Source organism: Gorilla gorilla, chromosome 5 (assembly GCF_029281585.2).
Source record: "Gorilla gorilla gorilla isolate KB3781 chromosome 5, NHGRI_mGorGor1-v2.1_pri, whole genome shotgun sequence".
NCBI classification, from domain to species: domain Eukaryota; kingdom Metazoa; phylum Chordata; class Mammalia; order Primates; family Hominidae; genus Gorilla; species Gorilla gorilla.
The window spans coordinates 51308899-51331168 of NC_073229.2; the positions used below are offsets into that span (position 1 = coordinate 51308899).

Consider the following 22270-nt stretch of genomic DNA (forward strand, 5'->3'; position numbering starts at 1 on the left):
CTGGTGGCAAGTCCTCACTCCTTGGGTGACTCTGAGAAAGCACCCGTTTCCTCCTTATCTGTAAATAGTAGTTTGAGTACCCCCACCCCCGTCTCCTACCTATTATTTGGGCAGATGATGAACTCTCAGCATAAAGCCTGGCACACAGTATGTGTTCTATAAATGTTGTCTGTGAGCTTTTCCTGTACACTGCGGGGTGCCTTGTAGCAACCACCTTCCAGCCACCACTGCCTGCAGCGCCGCCTTTTCCCTTTTCCAAGATCGCGTCTGTACTAGACTCTGAAGACCTTGTGGAGGGAAAAGGGGCTTGGCAAGCCCACCCCAGGAGGGTGAAGGTGAAACTCACGAGTTCTCTTGGACTTGCATGTGACCGTTCTGGAAGGGCGTCAGAAACACAGACCAGGGTGCCCAGGACTGGAAAGACTGTAGATTTTGGAACATTTCAACGCCCCCATGCTTGTTATTTTTATCACCCCTGGCTGGGTACCCATAGGGACTCCCAAGCTGCATAAAACTAGAATGAAAGCCCTGCGTGTGTGCTGACTGTGGAGACATCAGGAAGGGGGAGCTGGGACATTGTGTCCCAGGCAGAGCTAAATGTGGGGGAGAAGGGCCTTTTGGACCAGCGTGGGTGGTAGCCCCAGGGTGGGAGAAGAATTCAGCCCAGGTCAGAGGTGGCCTGTGGGGGTCCTCAGATATGTGCAGCTGCTCCACCAGCTCTGTAGCTAAAGGACCTCCCAGACTTCCTAAAGGGTGGGAAACTGCATGAAACCCAAAGAGATGAGAGAAGTTCATGGGGAGGGGCGAAGGCCTTCCATCGGAGTGGGGGCTGCAGAACCATACTCAGACCTCTATGGGATTCTGGAGGCCTAGTGTGAGGTTTCATTCAGTAATAAGCCAGATGCATGCCAGGCGTGCCCAGGTTCCCACAGTCTGGCCTGATGGAAAGAGGGGTAGCAGAGAATATAAAAACTACTAAGTCAGGGTGAGGGGATTGCACAGTTTATTTCCAAACACTCAGAGGATAGGGGGTGGCCTATGGGCTCCATCTGCCTCCCCTCCCTGCATTTGGCTGAATCAAGAACTTCTCCCCCCTGACCCCCAAGACCCTAGGCTGTGCCCAATAGAGAAGGCACTCTCACCCCCCACCCTGAGGAGACCTAGACAGGTGAGGAGCATGGAGGGTGGGGGAACAGAGTTCAAGTATTCACAGTTCCGCCATCTACACCCCTGGATTACACTGTGCCAGAGCCATGAGGGAGGATCCCACCTCTGGGATTCCTAGTGGTGTTGATAGTCCTTCTCCCACTTAGAACCCTCCAGATGAACTCCCTACTCCTTTTCCCTGAAATAACAAACCAAGTCCTAAGCCCTGTAGTCTGGGCAAGGAGGGGCCTTAGCAGGCCACTCACCCAAGGCCCCCAGGGATGGGGGTGAGAGCCTTCACCTGTAGTGAATGGGTTGGCAGCAAGTGTCTATAAGGAGAGAGGAAGGGAGAGAACTGAGAGGACCTTGGGAGGCAGGCTTGGAGGCTTCTGACACGTGAGTTCAGACAGCTCTGGTCTGCGACTCCACCCCACCCCACACCCCAAGCCCAGAATCCCTGAGAGTCCAACTGCAAAGGCAGTATGGCCGGAGGGAGGAATGGGAGCAGGGGTAGAATTGAGCAGGACCTTGGCCCCCCTCTCCTAGTAGGTCCTGCTCCTGGGACACATGCTTAGGGACGGCCAGGACCAGGCTCAGGTCCTAGTCCCATCTCTTAGGGTGCTGATCTTCCAGAATAGCTGAATCCTGGGGAACACAGACCCACCAATCCCCACACCCCAGACATCCTGGCCTCAGGTAGAATGGTGGGAATGGGCTCTCACAAGGGTATTATAAAAAGCTAAAACCATTAAACACTTTCTGGGGAGAAGTGGCTCCCAGTCTCTTGCCTCCCCAAGTTATCAGTCTCCCCAGCGCCTAGCAGACAGGGCTAAGGAGGTCCCAGAGAGCCGAGGGAGGAGACGGCCACAGCCCCTGGGCCCAGAGAGAGGGCCCACTAGCACCATGCAATGTTGAGGTGCCTCTGCAGCCTGACTGGCCCCCACGCAGGGGCCCTCCGAAGCTGGAGTGCACACTTGCTAAAGCTTCTGTACTCTTGAGGGGGGACCCCTGCAAGAGAGCAGAGAAGGCAAAGACTTTGCTTAAGTCCTGGCAGGGGTCTGAACCGGGACCCCAAAGGGCACCCTTGGGAGTCATGATTTGAAGAATCTTCGTACCACAAACTGGCCCAACAGAACCACACCCAGAACCACCAGCACGTTCAGGATGGGACCATTGCCCAAGTTCAGGGCTGCCACCTGCCGGGAGAAACAATGTGGTCACAGAGAGGCTGGCAGAAGATATAGGAACCCAAGGAAGGGGTGGGGCCTGGGAGAGGGGCAGCCCCAACAGCAGGGAGGACATTGCAGTCCTTGGATACTCACCCAGCCACCCCTCTGTGCAATCCACCGGGCAATGCAGTGATGCAGCATGAAGTCAACCACGAAGCGGGTCACCTGGCCTAGGAAGCCAGTCAGGCCATGCTGGTAAACGTGTAGGGCCAGACGGTAGCCGAAGCCCAGAAGAGCCACCACACGGCCCCAATTGATGCCACTCTCAAACAGGCTGTGGGCAGAGCATCCCATAGCATTGGTGGAGAGCCCCCAGGAAGCCCTTCAGACTGCCTGGCCTCTCCCACCCCTCTCCCAGCTGGAAGCTAAATAGCTTAGCTGTGAATTAAGGCCGCAGAGGCTGCCCCAACCTGGCCTGTATTTGGGAACAACCTGGGTCTCTGCGAAAGGAGAAAGCTCAGGGGCAGATGAGCTGGATGCCACTGCTGGGGTGTACGCTCAGGTGCAACGGGGCACAGAGAGGGCAGAGGGCAGAGCAAGTGGATGGAGTCAGCGGGGAGATTACCTGTGGGTGTTGCTGCTGGCCTGGCAGCCCGAGGGACAGCAGAGAGAAAAGGACAGAAAAGATTAGGGTAGTTCCTGTCATCACAGTGGTATGAAGGCTGGCCTCTAAGTTCACGGACTGGATATTTCAGCTCTGAGCACTAATTCTAAAATCTATCACTTACTCCTACCTTCACCTCCAGTTTCAAATCTACTCCGACACTGACTTCCCTAACTCTGGTGGTAGCAATGGCTAACACTTTGTAAGGTGGACACTGATCTAAGCATATTTTCCCTATTTTGCAAACCAGGAGACTAAGGGCTAGGAAGCTTCACGAAGGCAGTAAGTGGGAAAGCTTGGATTTGCACCCAAATATTTGGTGTCTTTAACCACTTGGATGCCAGATTATAGCAACTAGGAGCCATTTCTAGGACCTGGCAGAGGTTAGCACCCTCACCATCTTCAGTGTGATACGTGGTTTCAAATTGGAACTATGAAGGACAGCTATGTCCCAGCTGGGTTGGGGAGCTGTGGGGGACGTCCCCACCTCAGGCCCCCTCTAGAGTCCTGATCTAACCAGTCAAGACCTTGGAGTCAGAGCTCAAAAGAGCTGTGAGCTAATGCCCAAAATACAAGTCTGGGACCCGGAAAGAGAAAAATAGGGGGCCGAGACCACATGTGAGTTCACAGCAGACATTGGACACTGACAGAAGGCTTCTCCCCATGCCGGGAGTGCATCATGCAGGCAGGGTATGGTATGGTTGTGACACGACAGAGGAGTGACTGGAGCTGGCAGGGAGGTGGCTGGGGTACCTGGTGGCAATCTTGGTGAAGTACTCATAGGCATTCTCTGCCGTGGGCTGCAGGTGCTGCAACATGGTCTGGAACTCTGAGTCATAGCGTCGGTTGATGTCGTCCCCGATGATGGCGAGCTGCCGTCCCACCTGCCCCATGGTGCTGTAGGAGCAGGAGGCATGCAGGTGAGCCGGTAACCAGGCAGTCGGGACCAGGCCCTGGCTCATGGCAGAGGGGTTCTGCCTGAGCTGTCCATGGCCCTGTGCATCCCTTCTTGGAGGTCCCTGACAGTGTTCTAAGACATGAGTGCTGGGCTCCGGGAGAAGGGGCAGGCATGGGCTAAAAAGGATACAAGGTCCTGGATGGGGGTGGGAGCCCAACATAAAAGAGGAGCAACCATGAGAGAAGGGCAAGACCCCCCAGGCCTCCCCAGCTCCCAGGACCTGCACAGAGACCCATGCGAGCTACTGCCTCCCTGAAGATGTCCTTGTGGGCCCAGCGGTTGTAGCTCACCTGCTAGGTTGCAGAGGTAACGTGACCATCTCTGGGTCGGCAGGGGCAGCCGCCCCTTCAGCCTCCTGTTCCTGCTGATGGCGGTAAAAAACGTAGCTGCGGAAAACCTCCTCTGTGTCCTGGGCTACCTGCTCCTCTGAGGATCAAAGCTGGGAGTCAGGGAGAGAGGGCCGAACCCTGGCAGCCCCATGCCTTATAGGGGATTCACTCTTCCTAAGGCCATAGCTGTCCTCACCCATGGAAAGAAATATCCCAACCAGGTGCGGTGGCTCACGCCTATAATCCCAGCACTTTGGGAGGCCGAGGTGGGCAGATCACCTGAGGTCGGGAGTTCAAGACCAGCCTGACCAACATGGAGAAACTCTGTCTCTACTAAAAATACAAAATTAGCTGGGCATGGTGGCACATGCCTGTAATCCCAGCTACTCAAGAAGAGGCTGAGGCAGGAGAATTACTTGACCCCGGGAGGCCGAGGTTGCGGTGAGCCGAGATCGCGCCACTGCACTCCAGCCTAGGCAACAAGAGCGAAACTCTGTCTCAAAAAAAAAAAAAAAAAAGGCTGGGTGTGGTGGCTCATGCCTGTAATCCCAGCACTTTGGGAGGCCAAGGCGGGCGGATCACGAGGTCAGGAGATCGAGACCATCCTGGCTAACATGGTGAAACCCCATCTCTACTAAACAAAATACAAAAAATTAGCCAGGCGTGGTGGGAGGCGCCTGTAGTCCCAGCTACTCGGGAGGCTGAGGCAGGAGAATGGCGTGAACCCGGGAGTTGGAGCTTGCACTGAGCCTAGATCACGCCACTGCACTCCAGCCTGGGCAACAGAGTGAGACTCCATCTCAAAAAAAAAAAAAAAAAAAAAAAAAAAACAACAACAACAACAAAATAACAAAAAAAAAAAAAAGAAAAGAAATATCCCTACTTCAGCACCTTAGCCGCCCCTAGAGCTTATGCTGTGTGGAGAGTTGTTCCAGCACTTGCACTGAGTCCTCACAGTAGCCCTGGGAGCAGGCAATGCCCAGCTGGCAGGGGGAAAATGGCACAGGGTGTCTGAGTAACGTGTGCAAGGTCATACAGCCAGAACAAGCCGGGGAACCGGGACGGTCCCGGGCATTTGGGGTCCTGAGTCTACGTTAGTACATCTCAGCTCTGCAGCCCTTTGCGTGCAGGGAAATGTGGGAAACAAAATCTGAAATTGTAGCTGCGGCCCAGAAAAGTCACACAGGGAGATAGTGACAGACCTGGGACCTGATTCCCAAGTCCAGGGAACAGCCCGCCGTGAGGTGTGAGCTGGGGCTTCCCTGGCTATCCCCTGGGAAGAGGGAAGGAGGGCAGCCATCTTACTTCCTCCCCAAGTCACAATAATTGCGTTCCCTGTTGAGCAGACCTGACTGGGTGATTGGCCAGCTTACTTCCTTATTTCTCCCGCTGGAGGGATACAGCAGCCAGGCCCCACTCTACTTCCTGCCTCCCTCGCCCATGACCCCGCCCTCTGCCCCGGTGGCACTGTGCCCACCTTACACTCACTTCCTGGCCTCTCCCAACCTCCAGGCCCTCCCCAGTCCAGACTCCTCCCCCTCCCGGGCTTAACCTTGACAGCAGCTCCAGCCTCTGAGCCCGTGGGTGGGGAAGAGTATTCCCCACCCACAGTGGGTGAACCCAGGCGAAGGAGCCTGCCTGAGTCCTGCTCCTTCCATCCTCACGACAGCACTCATGGTTATGGGATGGGTGAGGGGGCAGGAAGACCCTTACCAGAAGCAGAGGGCAGGGCAGGCTCTCCGCACTCCTGCCTGGGAGGACCTGGGCCTTGCCCCGAAGCCATTTTTCAGGTCTCAGTGGAGGACGGGATCAGCCTGCGGGGAAGGGCGAGAAAAAGCAGAGATGGGGGTGAGCACAGACCTGTGACTGGGGACCCCATACAGGTTGCCATATCCACATAGGAGAGAGGATCCCCCATTCCCAGAAAGGCCCTTAGTCCTCTGGGACTTGGGCCAGGCCGGTCTCAAACTCCTGACCTCGTGAGTCTGCCTCGGCCATCCACAGTGCTGGGATTACAGGTGTGAGCCACCGTGCCTGGCCTCCTCTGGGACTTTTTATTCTTACTCCAGCATGGGTCCCAGTGAAGTCTGCTGGGAGGAAACAACTTACTGAACACTCCCTCTTCGAGGGAGACAGGGTAAGAAGGTGAGGCAGCCAAGGGCAGACTGAGGTATCTGCACCATCGAGGAGGGTGTGGCTGCAGTAGTGCCCGCTGGCTCTCAAGTTCATGCCACTCCTGGGGCAAGAGCCTGGGGGATTTTTAGCTGTTCCTGGGGCCTCCTGCAGCCCACCCAGCACATGCTTATTGCAAGCGAGCCACTGCCCAGCCAATGGCCCATGAAGGCTGCCCTCAGAGGCCCTACTTCCCTCTGGCTGGCCAGAACACACCTGTTTTTTAACTCTGGGCTGTTAGCCGCAAACATTTCCTGAGAGCCTAAGATATACTCTCCCACTTAGGAGCACTCTGTGGGTGGTGAACACTGGAAACTCACATGAACCCAGCAGGGTGAGCGCCATCATACCCACTTTACAGGCAGGAAAAGTGAGGCACAAAGAGTTGAGCGCCCAAGGTCACATCGTTAGTCACGGAAAGTCAGGTTGTTTGTCTGAATCTCCGTGAGTCCATGTACTCAACACGCATGCAAGATTTCTTTTCCAGTTTGTGGACCTCAGAGTGTGTTCTTTCTCAGGGCAACTTTCCCTATTTACCTCCTGTCTGTGCCTTCCCCACTCCTGCCTTGCAGTGACCGGAGGGAGCCCTCAGGATCAGGGCCTTCTTTGAAGCCCCATAACCTGCCTCGTACTCCCACCACACACCTGGTCTTCTGTCCCCAGCCCCAATTTTCCTCTTTGCCTGGTCCTGACCGCAGCCCCAACCTGCTGTGACCCCTCATCAGGGCGAGTGTTTCCTGGATGTCAGCTGTTTCACTTTCAGTTTGCACCCCTCCCAGAGCCCCATTTCCCCAGGCAGCCTCCAGCCCTCAGAAGGAGAGCGCCCTCCTCCTATCCCAGAGGGAGGGGGTGTGCAGCCCCACCCTGGGCCAAGCACACAGCCCCACCCCCACCGCCCAGGGCCTGGGGACCTTCGCCCACCCTCCTTCCGCTAGGCCTGGGAGTGTTTTTGAAAGTGCCCCAAGAGCTCTCAAGAAGGGGTGGAGGAGGGCTGGACCACCTGTGCCCTCACCCAGCTCCCCACTCCTCCTCGCTCTGCCGGACAGGGACACGGCGAAGGCAGACCCTCCTCTCCTCCACCTCTAGGGGCAAGGCCTTGTTAAAATAGAACTTTGCAGCCGGGCATAGTGGCCCACGAGGTCAGGAGTTCAAGACCAGCCTGGCCAACATAATGAAACCCCATCTCTACTAAAACTACAAAAATTAGCTGGGCATGGTGGCATGCGCCTGTAGTCCCAGCTACTCGGGAGGCTGAGGCAGGAGAATCGCTTGAACCTTGGAGGCGGAGGTTGCGGTCAGCCGAGATCGCGCCACCGCACTCCAGCCTGGGCAACAGAGCGAGACTCCATTTCAAAAAACAAAAAAAAAGAGCTTTGCTTGCCTCCCACCCCCCATAGCTCCTTAAATAAGATGGCCTTCCTTCTTCCCCAGTCTCCAGGACCCAGCACCCCCAGGACAGTAGGGCTGGAGGATGCTGACTGCACCTCCATCTCCCTCTACCAACACCCCAGGCTTCCGAGGGGAGCAGGTAGAGCCTCAGAACACCCCCCCAAGGCCAGCAACCTATGCTGACTCAGGCCTAGCTCTGCCTCCCCCATCCAAGTGGCCTAAATTCCCGGTGAGGGGAGCCACCCCCAACTTCCTGGGCTTGCTGGGCCCCGATGAATGTTCCCCAGGGATACATGCCTGGCCAGGCCCTGGACCCAGTCTAGGGATGTTGGGCAGCAGCAAGCGCTGAGAAAGTTCTCTCTCTGCCCTTGACCTTGGCTCTGACCTCCACTCCCATCTCCCAGACTGTTAAAGGACCCAGTTCTTACAGTTCTCCGGCATCCAGGGCTGGGCCAAGAGGGGAAGCTGTGAGGGGCAGCCAGAGGCAGGCATGGCAGGATCAGGTCCCCAGCCGGGGCGGCAGACCTGCCCAGGGAAGCCTTGAGCTTCCCCTTCCCCACCCGGCTCCCGGCAGGCTCCCTGCCCCACCCTGGGGCTGGGGCTGCTGAGATCTGGGAGGATGGACAGGACCCTTCCAGCTTACCTGCCGGGATCCTGGCCCAACCCGGGTGGCTCAGCAGGGTGGAGATGGAGGTCCCGAGGGGCTGGCGGCTGCTGCTCGCAGGGGCTGAGTGGGAGCCCAGTTTCCAGGAATGGGCGTCAGTGCATTCCCGGCATCTGGATGTAGCCTTTACTTGTCCCTGTGCAGCCCGAGGGACCCGCGAGACTCCAGTGATCATAGAGGTGCCAGCGGCAACCGGCTCCAATCGGCTCCCTCTAGAGGAAGTTGCTCTGTGGCCACCGGATGCAGACGCACAGGCCGACAGCCTGTAGGGGTGATCTGGGTGGGCCAGGCCCAGGAGCATGTCCCGCCCACTTTCCCCACCCCACCTCCCAGGCAGGCAGAGCGGCTGTCAGTGGCCCACTGCTTTTCCCATCCCTGATTCTCAGTCCTTGTCTTTGATCTTCTCCCCCACCTCTACATCAATCAATACCAATAAAAAACCCAGGGTGAGAAGTTTCTTAAGCACTGCTGCATGCCTGGCACTTTAGCAACTATTTGTCTCATTGGATCTTCTCAACAACTCTTGTAAGTGAGTGCTGTTTACAATACCCATTCAGATGAACAGAGGCTCAGCTGGGTTAATCATCAGTTCTGGGCCAGGCGCGGTGGCTCACGCCTATAATCCCAGCACCTTGGGAGGCTGAGGCGGGCAGATCACGAGGTCAAGAGATCAAGACCATTCTGGCTAACATGGTGAAACCCCGTCTTTACTAAAAATACAAAAAATTAGCTGGGTGTGGTGGCGGGCGCCTGTAATCCCAGCTAGCTGGAAGGCTGAGGCAGGAGAATCCCTTGAACCTGGGAGGTGGAGGTTGCAGTAAGCCAGGATTGTGCCATTGCACTCCAGCCCGGGTGACAGTGCAAGACTCCATCTCAAAAAAAATAAATAGTAATATCAGTTCTGTAGTCGCATTGGGGAATACTAATACTAAATTGAGATTCAACCTGCAATTCAGACCTGTGCACCATGCACCTTGGTGGTCTCTGGATGTTTGAAATCCTGAAGGTGATAGTCAAGTAAACGGAGATTAAAACTCAATAGAGGCTGGGCCCAGTGGCTCACGCCTGTAATCCCAACATTTTGGAAGGCTGAGGTGGGAGGATTGCTTGAGCCCAGGAGTTCAAGACCAGCCTGGGCAACAAAGTGAGACCATGTCTCTACAAAAAAAAAATTAGAAATTAGCTGGGTATGGTAGCGCACACCTGTGCATTTGGTGGTCCCAGCTACCTAGGAGGCTGAGGCAGGAGGATCACCTGAGCACAGGAAGTCGAGGCCGCAGTGAGCCATGTTTGCACCACTGCATTCCGCCCTGGGCAACAGAGCAAGACCTTGTCTCAACAACAACAAAAAAGGCAGCCAGCTGCGGTGTGTCACGCCTAGAATCCCATCCCAGCCATTTGGGAGGCCAAGGCAAGAGGATCGCTTGAGGCCAGGTGCAGGAGTTCCAGGCCAGCCTGGGCAACAGCAATACCCTGCTTATACGAAAAAAAAAAAAAAATTAGCAAGGCATGGTGTTGTATGCCTGTGGTCTTAGCTACTGGGGAGGCTGAGGTGGGAGGATTGCTTGAGCCCAGGAGGTCGAGGCTGCAGTAAGCTATGATTGCACCAGGGCAACAGAGGGAGAGTCTGTCTCTAAAAAAAGAAAGGCCGGGCACGGTGGCTCACGCCTGTAATCCCATCCCAGCACTTTGGGAGCCCGAGGCAGGCAGATCACCTGAGGTCAGGAGTTCAAGACCAGCTTGCCTAAGATGGAGAAACCCCGTCTCTTTTAAAAATACAAAAAAGGGAGGCCGAGGCAGGTGGATCACCTGAGGTCAGGAGATTGAGACCATCCTGGCTAACATGGTGAAACCCCGTCTCTACTAAAAATACAAAAAAATGAGCCGGGCATGGTGGCGGGCACCTGTAGTCCCAGCTACATGGGAGGCTGAGGCAGGAGAATGGCGTGAACTCAGGAGGTGGAGCTTGCAGTGAGCCGAGATCACACCACTGCACTCCAGCCTGGGTGACAGAATGAGACTCCGTCTCAAAAAAAAATAAAATAAAATAAAATTGGTCGGGCACGGTGGCTCACGCCTGTAATCCCAGCACTTTGGGAGGCCGAGGCTGGCTGATCACCTGAGGTTGGAAGTTCGAGAACAGCCTGACCAACGTGGAGAAGCTCCACCCCTATTAAAAATACAAAATTAGCCAGGCGTGGTGGCGCATGCCTGTAATCCCAGCTACTCTGGAGGCTGAGGCAGGAGAATCGCTTGAACCCGGGAGGCGAAGTTGTGGTAAGCTGCGATTGCGCCATTGCACTCCAGCCTGGTCAACAAGAGCGAAACTCCATCTCAAAAAATAATAATAATAATAAATAAATAAAATAAAGCCGGTTGTGGTGGCGTGCGCTTATAATCCCAGCTACTCGGGAGGTTGAGGCAGGAGAATTGCTTGAACCCGGGAGGCGGAGGTTGCAGTGAGCTGAGATTGTACCACTGCACTCCAGCCTGGGTGACAAGAGTGAAACCCCATCTCAAAAAAATAAAATAAAAATAGGGCCGGGCGCTGTGGCTCATGCCTGTAATCCCAGCGCTTTGGGAAGCCAAGGTAGGTGGATCACAAGGTCAAGAGGTCGAGACCATCCTGGCCAACATGGTGAAACCCTGTCTCTACTAAAAATACAAAAATTAGCCGGGCATGGTGGCGGGTACCTGTAGTCCCAGCTACTCAGGAGGCTGAGGCAGGAGAATCGCTTGAAGCCGGGAGGCGGAGGTTGCAGTGAGCCGAGATTGTGCCACTGCACTCCTGCCTGGCGACAGAGCTAGACTCCGTCTCAAGAAATTAAAAATAAAAATAAAAACAAGGCCAGGCCCGGTGGCTCTCGCCTGTAATCCCAGCACTTTGGGAGGCCGAGGCGGGTGGATCACGAAGTCAGGAGATCGAGACCATCCTGGCTAACACGGTGAAACCCCGTCTCTACTAAAAACACAAAAAATTAGCTGGGCGCCGTGGCAAGCGCCTATAGTCCCAGCTGCTTGGGAGGCTGAGGCAGGAGAATGGCGTGAACCCAGGAGGCGGAGCTTGCAGTGAGCTGAGATAGCCCACTGCACTCCAGCCTGGGCGACACAGTGAGACTCCGTCTCAAAAAAATAAATAAATAAAAATAAAAACAAATAAATAAATTGACTTAGTGGGGTCTGTGCTACCACCTGGACACAAAATCTGGATGCTAAGAGGGAAGACAGATACTGTCTGGCTGCTGGGAGTGTTCTTGAGGACAGAACAAACCCAGGAAGGACAGAGGTGTGTGCAGTCCTCAATAGCCCCTGCCCTCAGGGTTCAGTTCCCTCCCTGCCTCTCCCTGTTTGCTCCCTGCCAAGCTTCCTGGGGCTCTCACATCTTTTCCTCCAAGTCTCCACCCCCTTTCCCCCAAAACCCCTGCCTGCCCCCCACACCTCCTTCCCTGCTTCATCAAACCCCCGCCCCCTCTACCTCCAACTAATCTCCCCCAACCTCCCGTCCTCCCCAGTCTTTGCTTCCCAGAATTCTGGGAAGTTTCCAACTGGAGGTTTTAATTTGAAAACTCCTCCTGTTCTTAAGCAGTTGGTCCTGGGGTGGCTGCTACAGGATCTGAATTGGGGACCTTCTCAGGATGGAGGCCCCAGCTCCGAAGCCCTGATCATGAATTTCGGGCTGCTCCTCCATGTTCCGCCACCAGGGTGCCATTTCCCTGATGATGAGCCGAGAGGGACATGTGGTGAGGAGGGGGCCGGGACCATCTGCCTTGCCGCCCCATCCCTTCTCTGTGGCTGTACCCAGGGGCTTCTCAAAACGGTCACAGCAGCCTCCCTTAAAGCTGGGCATGGGGCGTATGGTGACCTACACCTGCAAGAGCAAGAAGGCCTGGCGGAGAGGTGAAGTCAGTTCTGCCCATAGCAAGCCAGGAGGTGTCGGGCAACCTGCCTGAGAAGGAGGGGAAGGAGCCAGCAGGGGACGCCTCTGGAAAAACAGGGGCCTCAGACAGGTGAGGGGCTGGAATTGGGGGGTACCCAGGTGGGCAAGGCCTGAGACAGAGGTACTGAGAAGAGGCCTGGACATGAGATAGGGGAAGGGCATGGGCCTGAGATGGGGGACCCATGCTGGGGAGGGTCTGGGGAGGGAGGCCTTGGGTGGGTAAAGGTCTGGGACAGGGCACCTGGTGGGGAAGGACAGGGAGATGTGGGTGGGGCCAACGGACAGAAGCATCTGGTGGGGAGAAGGCTGGAGATGGGGATTTGGTTTGGGGAGGAGGGAGAGATGCGGTCCTCCCACAAGTGAGGGGTTGTGGATGGGGGATACCAGATATGAAAGAGGACGGGCTAGGGAGTAGAAAGGGAATGTGCCAGGGCCAGAGGGACGGGGGGTCCTGTTGCTCCCAGTTCCTTCTACAGGCCTGGCAGCCATCCCCTGTGAGGACAGGGACCCACCTCTCTCTCTGTTCCCCACCCCCTCATCACCCTACTTTTGAGAGCGATAATCCCCCTCTATGATGAGGACCCCAGATGCAGAGCAGGGGGCTGATGGGAGAGGAAGGCTGCAGAGGGCCAGCAGACCTGTGGGTGAGCCTTGGGGGAGGTTTAGGGGGTCTCTGTCACATCTCTGAGCCCCACCTGCCTCCCTCACCTGACTGTGCTTTGGGATTAGCAGCCACTTTATCCAGATCCTGCAGTTGAAGGAAGAATACCTGCAGAGAGCCACAGGGCCCCGTGAGGTCAGCCCTGAGCCCTCCACCAGGGAGGAGTGTCTGCTTGAAGGTGAGTGTGGTGGCCATAGGCAGAGGGGAAGTGCCAGAAATGGACCCTCTTCTTGTAGAACTTCTTAGGGGTGCGGGGCCTGGCAGGACACAGGACACATTTTGAGGGACTGCTGGAGTCAGACTGCCTGGGTTCAAATGCCAGTTCTAACATGCTGAGCCGTGCGATGGGTGGCAGCTTGCTCAACCTCTCTGCGTCTGTTTCCTCGTCTTTAAAGTGGGAATATAATAGTAGCTATCCTTGAAGGAAGTTGCAAGGATGAACTGAGATACTCTTTGTAAAATGCCCAGAATGGTGTGTGGCACACAGTAGGCATTTGCTAAAGAAAACAGGGCAACCCCACCCACAACTCAGCCCCCTGTGTGCTTGCCCTCCAAGGCCTGGACCACCCCACTTGCTGCCAGCCTGTCAGTGATCACCACCCATTCACGGGAGACTGCGTGTTGGTCTCTTCCAGGGTGGAGGCAACTCCTTGGAACCACTTCCACAGTTTGGACAAGGAGCTTCAAAACTCGGCCATGGCCAAGGTCTGTGGGTGATGGGGTCATGAGGCATGGGTTGGGGCCTTTCCCACATCAGGCTGGGCCCCAGAATATGTGGCCTGGGCCCGGAAGGAGCAGTCCCCTTTCTTAGGCTTTTGGGACATGTTGCCTCCTGCTTCCTGTCTTGCCTAGGGGTGGGGTGGGGCTGCAGGCCTGGGGTCCTGGGCCTCCTCACCTGCTCAGAGACTGGCTGGACTCCTCTCCAAGGTTTGCCCAGCGAGGAGAAAGGTGAGGAAGAGAAAATGAAGGAAGAGGACAGCTCATTCAAGCTCTGTGTCCCAGGCATTGTTGCCCTCCAGTCGCCACTGAACAAGGCTTTCAGATCCACAGACACAGTGGGTAAGGGCTTCCGCCCTTCCCCTCCCACGTGCCCCCAGGCCCAGGAAGCCTCGCTTTGGCCGGCGGCTCAGGGGTGCAATACCAGCAGGTACCACCAGATGGTACCAGAGGACCTAAGATGACCACCCGAGACCGGGGAGCAGCATGTGGCTGGGCTGGAGGCCACACTAGGTGTAACGGGTCTTCCTCTGGGTTTGGGAAGTGGTGACTGCGGGGGTGGTACTACTCAAGCACCACCCTTTCCCCCAGCCCAGAGGCTTCTAACGCCTTCAGTGGCTGCCTCCATCCCTGGTTTTCCCATCATGCACTGCTGTGACAGAGCCCTGGAGGGTCCTCTCTGCCAGTAGAGCCCCGGGCAGCCCAGACATGGACAGCAGTTGGGTTAGTGGTGATAGCATACATAATATGATGAAAATCGTGGTTCACATTTACATAGCCATTAATGGGGCAGACTCTCTTTAAGCACTTTTCATAAAATCCTGCATTTTACGACTCTGAGGTAGGTCCTATTGCCATCTCCAGTTCACAGTGAGAACTTGCCCGATGTCACACAGCTAGTGATGGGCAGAGCTGGGACTTGAGTGCAGGCAGTTTGGGTTCCAGATCCAGGCTCTTGAGTTGGTTGGTGGTGGGGGCAAATACCTGCCCCTTGCATGCTGTCCCCAGTGGGTGAAGACGCAGGCTCTCATGCTGCCGCTGCCAGAGAAGGCCCTCAAAGAGTGAGCTTCCTGGGGAAGGCAGGGTGAAGGAGGGGTGGTGGCTGGCTGACTCTATGTCCTGGAAGAAGAGAGGGCTGTGGCTGAGGGTGAGCAGGAACCACAAAGAGCTGGGATGAGGCTCAGGGAGCAGTTGCACCTCCGGGTCCTTGGGTTCCCAGCGGGCTGCTCTACCCTACTCCTGCCTGTTCCCTGCCATCTCCCTGTCCCTTGCCATCTCTCTGGCTCTCAGGTTTCCTGGAGTCGGAGTTGAAGAAGCTTCTGGGAATGCAGCAAGAGTCCCGCCTCTGGAAGCTAGGCAGCCAAGAGGGCTGAGAGCTGCTTACCCGGCCAGAGATCACCCTGGTGGAGGTGAGCATTGTGGATGGCCAGGTACACTTGGCCCGTGCCAGACCACCAGCCCCTTCCTGGAGAAGGTGGGGCTGGAGGCTTACCATCCCCTCCAGGCCCTGGGCCCTGGTTCCAGCCCCCGGGCCCTGGCTCCAGCCCCCACTGCCTGGGTAGGGTAGGCATAATGCCTTCTTGGTGGTAGTGTTTCTGAATTCAGGACCCTGGCCCCCTGAGTGAGTGCACACTGCATGCACATAAACACACACACACACACACACACACACGCACACACACACACACACACTTCTCCATCAGTCTCTCTGTTTCTCACTTGACTCAGAGTCACAATGTCCATTATTTTTGTCTCAACTTTGCTATTCCTTTGCTATGTGGCCTTGGGCAAGTCCCTTCCTCTTTCTGAGCCTCAGTTTCCTCATCTGTAACATAAGTGAATTTGTCTAGACAGGCTGTAAGCTTTCCTGTGCATCTGTAATTCACATGATGCTGCTGTTTTTCTAATCTCTCTCCCATTCTCGTCCACTCCAAACACACATAGGCTCAGGGGAGCGACCCCGCTGGGTCAGACCAAGTACCATCCTGCTGCTCCCCTTCCTTGACATCAGCCTTTAAAGGTTAGGCCTGTCTCAGCTTCTTTGAGTGCACACTGATGGATCTGTTGAAAATGTGTTGATGACCTTTTTGGTTAATTTCCATCCATTCATCATCTCATGCTTTTATTCAGTGGACATTTGCCCTGACAGTCTGTGTAGCTTACAAAAGGAAAGGGCATGGGGTTTGGAGGCCAGAGGTTTTAGTCTGGCATTAGCTTGCTCTGTGATGTTGAGTAGAGGCCTCAGTTTCTTTACCCGTGAAAGGGGACTGTTGCAAGGACCTCCTGAGATGACGAGTGTGCAGCTGTAAGCTGCAAAGGCACTCCCTTGCGGGGGCTTAGCACAGTGTGATTCACTTTGGAGCAGTGCCTATCAGAAAGACTTGCCACCTGGGGCTGGGTGCAGTGGCTCACACCTATAATCCTAGCACTTTCGGAGGCTGAGGTGGGTGGATTGCTTGAGCTCAGGAGTTTGAGAAAAGCCTGGGCAACATGGTGAAACCTTGTCTCTACAAAAAATACAAAAATTAACCAGGCATGGTGGCGTGCACGTGTGGTCCCAGCTACTTGGGAGACTGAGGTGGGAGGATCACTTGAGCCCCGGCAGTTGAGGCTGCAGTGAGCTATGAGAGTGTCACTGCACTCCAGCCTGGGCAATAGAGTGAGACCCTGTCTCAAACAAACAAAAAAAACATGCCTGCTGGGCACTGAGGGGCATCCTTCTAATTGCCCCAAGCCCGCATGCATGCCCATGTCACAGGAAGCCCCTGTGTTACCTCATCCACAGCCACGTAGGTTGTCAGCACCTGGCAGAGCCCCTCACTTTTGTCTTTTCACATCGAAGTGTTCGAATCTTGGTATCTGCCCTTTCTGGTCCCTCCTCCTTCTTCCCATCCCCTCCCCAGCCAGCCTGCCCTGTCCCAGGAGTCACAGTCCTGGGGTTGCCTGAGTAGCGCTGAGAGGCCTGGGTCATTTCTGGGTGGTGGCAAGTAAGGGCTCAGCCCAGTCCTCACTTTGGGGACAGAGCTGCCTTAAGAATACCTTTCCCCAGTGGGTGTTTTGTTTTTTTCTATTAGGTTTATTATCTTATTACTATTACCTTTATTATTATTTAGGTTCATTACCTTCTTTTTTTTCCTCATTATTATACTTTAAGTTCTAGGGTACATGTGCACAACGTTTCAAAGGTCCTGTCCTCATCACCATTCCCATCTCCCCTTACTGCCCTCAGGGACACTGTGCTGAGGGGGAAGGAGGCTGCCCCCCAGCCTTTGGAGAATGCTGGAGACCTAGGGAGGGGCACGGAGGAAGCAGCAGCACCACCTTGGGCTTGAGGGGATGGCACAGACCCCCCTTGGGGTCGTGTCCAGAAGTGAGGGAGGGGAGGGACTGGCTGCGGTGCTGACTCCTGGGGCTTCCAAGGAACCCCCCAAGTTGGAAGGAGAAGGGATTCTCCATTTTGTGGCAGGGAGGTGGCTTAGGGTTGGTGGAGCCGTGCCAGCCGAGGGGAGGTGGCGGAAGGGTGTCCTCGGGTGCTTGTCTCTGGAGGGCAGGGAGAAGGTTATGAGGTGCAGAGAAGACTGAGGCATCTTCCTTCACTCATTTCTGTCGCCCAGTGCCTGCTTCTTGAGGAGAAGGGTGAGATGGGAAACTGGCCTCTGGAGTGAAGCCGGTGCTGGCCCCGAGTCTGCCCTGCCCAGATCCCCAGAGCTGGTACATGGAGTATGTCTTTTCTTAGGGTACATCTAAGGATGCCCTGTGGCCAGCGGGTCTTGAGACACAGTGTCCATGTGTCTGTAGGATGGGCCTGCCCCAAATTCTATCCCACCCAGCCAACTCGGGCCTGTGATGTTATTAATAAAAATGTGCTTTGACTTTGGCCTCATTGTTGGCTGTCTTTGGACCCCACCCTCCAATCTTCAACCCTGGAGCAAGCCCAGTCTATCTGAGGTCTTGATCTAGTCCCCAGTCTGTGCCTATGGGGCTGCTAGGGCTGCCCTGCTGCAGAGTGGAGGGGTTGCAGCAGGGCATCTGTGCAGAGAGGGCAGGAGGTCTAGTTGGCCTGACCCAGGGCTGGAGAAGGACCCAGGGCCCAGAGTGCCAGGGGACCCTGCTGCCCACAAGCCCTGCCCCTGTTAGGAGGGGTGTCCCTGACTTCCCTCCCTCCCTAAGTTCCCAGGCTGTGCTGCAGCCTCCTAGGGAGGATCCGGGAATTCTCCAGCAGGAAGTTCCTGCCCAGCCAGCCCAAGGACAAAGCCAGGAAAGAGGCCCTGGGACGGGGGATCTGCCTCGGGAGGGCGGGCCTGGGTAAGCCAGGGGTCCCTGGTGTCCAGTGTTGCCTAATCTCAAAAGTAAGGGTGGGCTTGGGATGGAGTGCATAATGATGGGCCTTACTGGCCAGGGAAGGACACCGACACACCTGGCTTCCCAGAGATGAGATGGGCAGCAGGGCCAGGCCTAGTTTGGACACCAGGAGGTGCTGTTCACCAGAAGGTCCTGCTGGCTTCCCTGTGGGGTCCCCCGTTCCTTCCTTTCTTTCTGCCTGGGTCCAGGCTCTGAGACTCTTCAGCAGATGTATGAGAAAAAGAGCTCACTGTCCCCAGCTCTTTTCAACGTGACTGCTATCCATGGATGCTTGTCTGATGATCCCCATGGGTCCCCACTGTGTCTAGCCCGAGGCCTGTTGCAGAGCTGAAGTTCAGTATCAGAACATGATGGCTATTCTTAGTAATCGCTGTGATTGATAACAACAGCTGTTGGTTGGATGGCCGGCCCTGTGGCCACAGACTTGGCGTGGGGAGACAGAAACTGTAGCAGCCTGGTCCCCTGCCCTGGCCCAGGCCAGCCCAGTGAAGGTGGGAGTCCCTGCCTCTGTCCCCCAGCCTGCAGGGTGTGGGTGGAGCCTGGAGAGGGCTGAGGGCTTTCTCCTGGACTTCCTGGCCAGAGCCCATGGTGTCCTTGACTCAGACCCTGAGCTGGGGCCGGGTGGAAGGGCCCATCTGGACTGCCCCCCTGAGTCAGCCAGGAGGCAGCCTTGTGACCAGATGACTCACCTGTGCCCTAATTGCCCTGTTAATCATTTCCTCCCAGAGTGTTCTCTGTTGGGAAGGGTGGGGCCTTGCAGGGCTTCCCTGGGAGCACCTGGATGAGGGGGGAGGGGCAGAGGGGGGCAGAAACCTTGGTTCGGGGTGTGGGACCCTGGGCTGGTCACCCTTCCTCTCTGTTCCTCATTTTCCCTGTCTGTCCAGTGAGGCCCATGGCACCTTCTTGTCCACTCCTGGGATTCCTCTGAACTGCGGGGGTCTGTGAGGCTGGGAAGTGTGGTGTGCTGGCGCTGTCCCTGGAGCAGGAGGGGGTCTGTGTGCTGGAGCAGGCCTGAGGGCCTCTTCCCAGACACACAGTGTCCTGGGCTGGTTTCTGCGGAAGGGCCTGGCTTGACATTTCTGGGTGGTGAAGGCAGAGGTGACCCAAGGACCTACTGTGGGGGAAGGCCCCGTGGGTGAGGGCAGAGGGCTGGGCTCGGGTCAAGGCTAGAATGGTGAGAGCCCAGGCATTCCTGAAAGGCCTCAGAGAACACTGCAGGCGCAGGCCTGCAGGGCGGGGCTGAGGACTGGGGATCCTGAAACGCCTCAGAGAACACTACAAGGGCAGGCCTGTGGGGTGGGCCCGAGGACTGGGGAGCATTGCAGCATTGCCTTCTCCCCCTTGCATAGAGACATCTGGGGACAGCTTCCACGGACCCTCCTGCACCAGCACACTCACTCGGCCGAAGGGCCAGCGGGACTGAAGCCCAGCCCATCACACTCACTCACCAGGCCCTGGGAGGGGTAGCATCCCCCCAGAGGGTGCCTTTCCTAACTTGTTCAAAAGGGACAATGGGCTGGCAGTGGCCCTGATTGGGTCCATGAGGTTTGGAGCATTGCGAAGGGACTTGCCAAATCTCTGTCACTCTTCTGGTCTCTCCCTGTTGGTATATAAATGTGTCTCTGTGTGTGTGTTTCTGTCTCTGCCCTGTCTCCCCATGTCTCCCAGTGTCTCTGTCTCTCTCACTGTATCTCAGGTGGGATGAAGGCAAAAGCAAAGAGGCACCCAGGTCCATTCTGAGAGAGTTTAGGGACTCAGTGGTGGCTGAAAGGAAGGCAGTGGGTTGGGTCATTTAGGGGCTGGGGGTCAGGGTGGGTGGTCCCAGGAAAATGTGGGCAGGGCCAAAGGTGGGCCTATCCACCTCAGGAGACTGTATGATCCCCCTCCTGTGGCCCCCTGGCCAAGACCTCCCAGGGAGATGGTGCCTCAGGCCCTGTCTGGGGTCACTGGGGGTCAGCCTGGCCTACACTAGGGTGAAGGGAGGGCAAAACCGGAGATTTTGCTCCCCTTCTCAACTGGGAGATGAGCTGGAAAGCAGAGAGGCAGAGGGGAGAGACTCAGCTGCGTTGAAACCTGGCTCGAAACCTGGCTCCCACTGCAGCAAGCTCATATGACGGCAGACAAGTCTCATATCTCTCTGAATCTCAGTCCCCATGTCTGTGCAATGGGTGAATGAAGAGCTGCTTGGCTCATAGAAGATTCTCAAAGAATCCGTGGGGCCGGGCACAGTGGCTCACGCCTGCAATCCCAGCACTTTGGGGGCCATGGCTGGTGGATCACCTGAGGTCAGGAGTTCGAGACCCACCTGGTCAAAATGATGAAACCCTATCTCTACTAAAAATACAAATAAATTAACTGGGCATGGTGGTGGGCACCTGTAATCCCAGCTACTCGGGAGGCTGAGGCAGGAGAATCACTTCAACCTGGGAGGTGGAGGTTGCAGTGAGCCGAGATCACGCCATTGCACTCCAACGTGGGCGACAAGAGTGAAACTCCGTCTAAAAAATAAGAATCCATGGAACCATTTTTATGAAGCATCTACTACATCCTAGTCCTGTTCTAGGCACTGGGGAATAGAGCAATGAGCAAGACATACACAACCTCCACTTTGGGGGGCTTACATTATTGCTAGTGAGATAAACAACAGATACGCCAGGGTGAGAGGTGCTATGAAGAAAGCTGAGACTGGATAGTTGGGGTGATATCACAGAGGGATGAGGAGGCCTTGCTGAGGAGGTTGTGTGCCGGAAGCCAGGGAGGGAGCCATCTGGGGGAAGGGCAGCCATGGGCACAGCAAGTGCGTCGCCCTGAGGCAGGAGCAGGCCTGGTGGGTTTGAGGAAAGGGATCCGTGGAGCTGGAAAGGCATACGTGGGAGGGGGTGGGACAGGAGGTGAGGTCAGAAAGGAAATGTGGAGATGCGCTTTGCTGATCATGGGTTTGGGGGTTTGTTTCTTTCTCTTTTTATCTCTGTCGCTCGGGCTGGAGTGCAGTGACGCGATGACAGCTCACTGCAACCTCCACTTCTGGGCTCAGGCGATCCTCCCGCGTCAGCGAGGGCTGCAGGCGCGCGCCACCGCACCAGGCTTGGGTTTCTCGGATCCAGTGTGGAGTGATGCGATGTGGTTTGCATATTTAAAGCTCCCTGGGCTGCCGAGGAGGAAAGGCTGTAGGGGGCGGGGCCTGAAACAGGGAGGCAGGTTCCGAGGCTGCCGCAGGCGTGGGGCGGGGTCGTCTGGCTGTGACTTACTGCAGAGAGTATGAGGGGGAACCAAGAGGGTACTTACCACTAAGGGGAGCGCCTTGGCCAGCACCTCTGCTCAGTGGGGAGCCAGGCCCCGCCCCAGGTGGTACCTTCCCCCTTGCCCCATATGAGGGGCTTGTGGGGGACTTTGTCTCCATCATCCGCAGGGTGGAGCGGGGCGGCCTGGGACCTGGAGTCCGGGAAGAGTCGAAGGCCTGTGGGCGGCCGAGGTCACGCGTGGGCGCCTGCGGGGGGAGGGCGGAACCAAGAGGTTGGCACCGCAGTGCCTGTGCGCACCGAAGTGCAGCAAACACGTCTCGGCCACGACTGCCCGGCCACCCCAGGCTCCAGCGGAGCGTGCGTACCTGGGCAGGCGCTCGCATCTGAGAACTGCCGAACCGTGCCACATTTCGGTTCCTTCTGGCCTCGCCCTCAGGGGTCGACCGGCGGCGGAGCGCGGGGCCTCCTGTGCTGAAGGCAGCTCCCTGGCCTCCAGAAACTCACAGTCAGTGGTGGGAGGGCCGTAACAGACCCGCGCAGTTAAGAACCAGATGATGATGTTGCTGTAGTATAGTTTGGAGAGTGCAGAGAAGGAAGCAAGCAATGCCAGCAGGGAGGAATCCAGAAGGCTTCCAGGAGAAGGCACCATTTATGATTTGGGCTTGTATCAGGAGGAGGAAGTTGACAGGTGAAATAAGGGGAGGGCATGCCTGCCAGGCGAACAGTCTGTGATTGGGAAGTGTCCAGTCTGCACCATGACCCCACTGTCCACCTTCCTGACCAAGTAGGAACCATTTGGACTCCTCTATTGTCCTGGGCCTCCTTGTTTAGTCCAGCCTTTTATTTTATTTTATTTTATT

At 56.2% G+C, this 22270-nt stretch overlaps 2 protein-coding genes and 1 pseudogene across 5 annotated transcripts; 1 reads left to right on the forward strand and 2 right to left on the reverse strand.

The window, feature by feature from the left end:
• Nucleotides 1–986: 986 nt before the first annotated feature.
• On the reverse strand, nucleotides 987–8749 carry BAK1 (BCL2 antagonist/killer 1). Of its 4 annotated transcripts, XM_055390198.2 has the most exons (8): nucleotides 8471–8737; nucleotides 6243–6353; nucleotides 5980–6080; nucleotides 4228–4363; nucleotides 3733–3876; nucleotides 2469–2649; nucleotides 2262–2342; nucleotides 987–2154 (listed from the first exon to the last, which is right to left on the reverse strand). In XM_055390198.2, exons 3-8 carry the CDS (start codon nucleotides 6047–6049, stop codon nucleotides 1963–1965), a joined length of 804 nt encoding a protein of 267 aa, XP_055246173.1. In that variant the 5' UTR covers nucleotides 6050–6080; nucleotides 6243–6353; nucleotides 8471–8737; the 3' UTR covers nucleotides 987–1962. The 4 variants fall into 4 exon arrangements, with proteins under 4 accessions (XP_055246173.1, XP_055246174.1, XP_018885556.1 ...); XM_055390199.1 differs by having other exon boundaries at nucleotides 987–2342; nucleotides 8471–8743; XM_019030011.3 differs by lacking the exon at nucleotides 6243–6353.
• A 5298-nt stretch (nucleotides 8750–14047) lies between these two features.
• LOC109027177 (putative gametogenetin-binding protein 1) lies at nucleotides 14048–17471 on the forward strand (annotated as a pseudogene).
• On the reverse strand, nucleotides 14531–21795 carry LOC115935005 (putative uncharacterized protein encoded by LINC00336). The gene is made up of 2 exons (XM_031012483.2): nucleotides 21454–21795; nucleotides 14531–16313 (listed from the first exon to the last, which is right to left on the reverse strand). Exons 1-2 carry the CDS (start codon nucleotides 21791–21793, stop codon nucleotides 16057–16059), a joined length of 597 nt encoding a protein of 198 aa, XP_030868343.1. The 5' UTR covers nucleotides 21794–21795; the 3' UTR covers nucleotides 14531–16056.
• Between the last annotated feature and the right edge of the window lie 475 nt (nucleotides 21796–22270).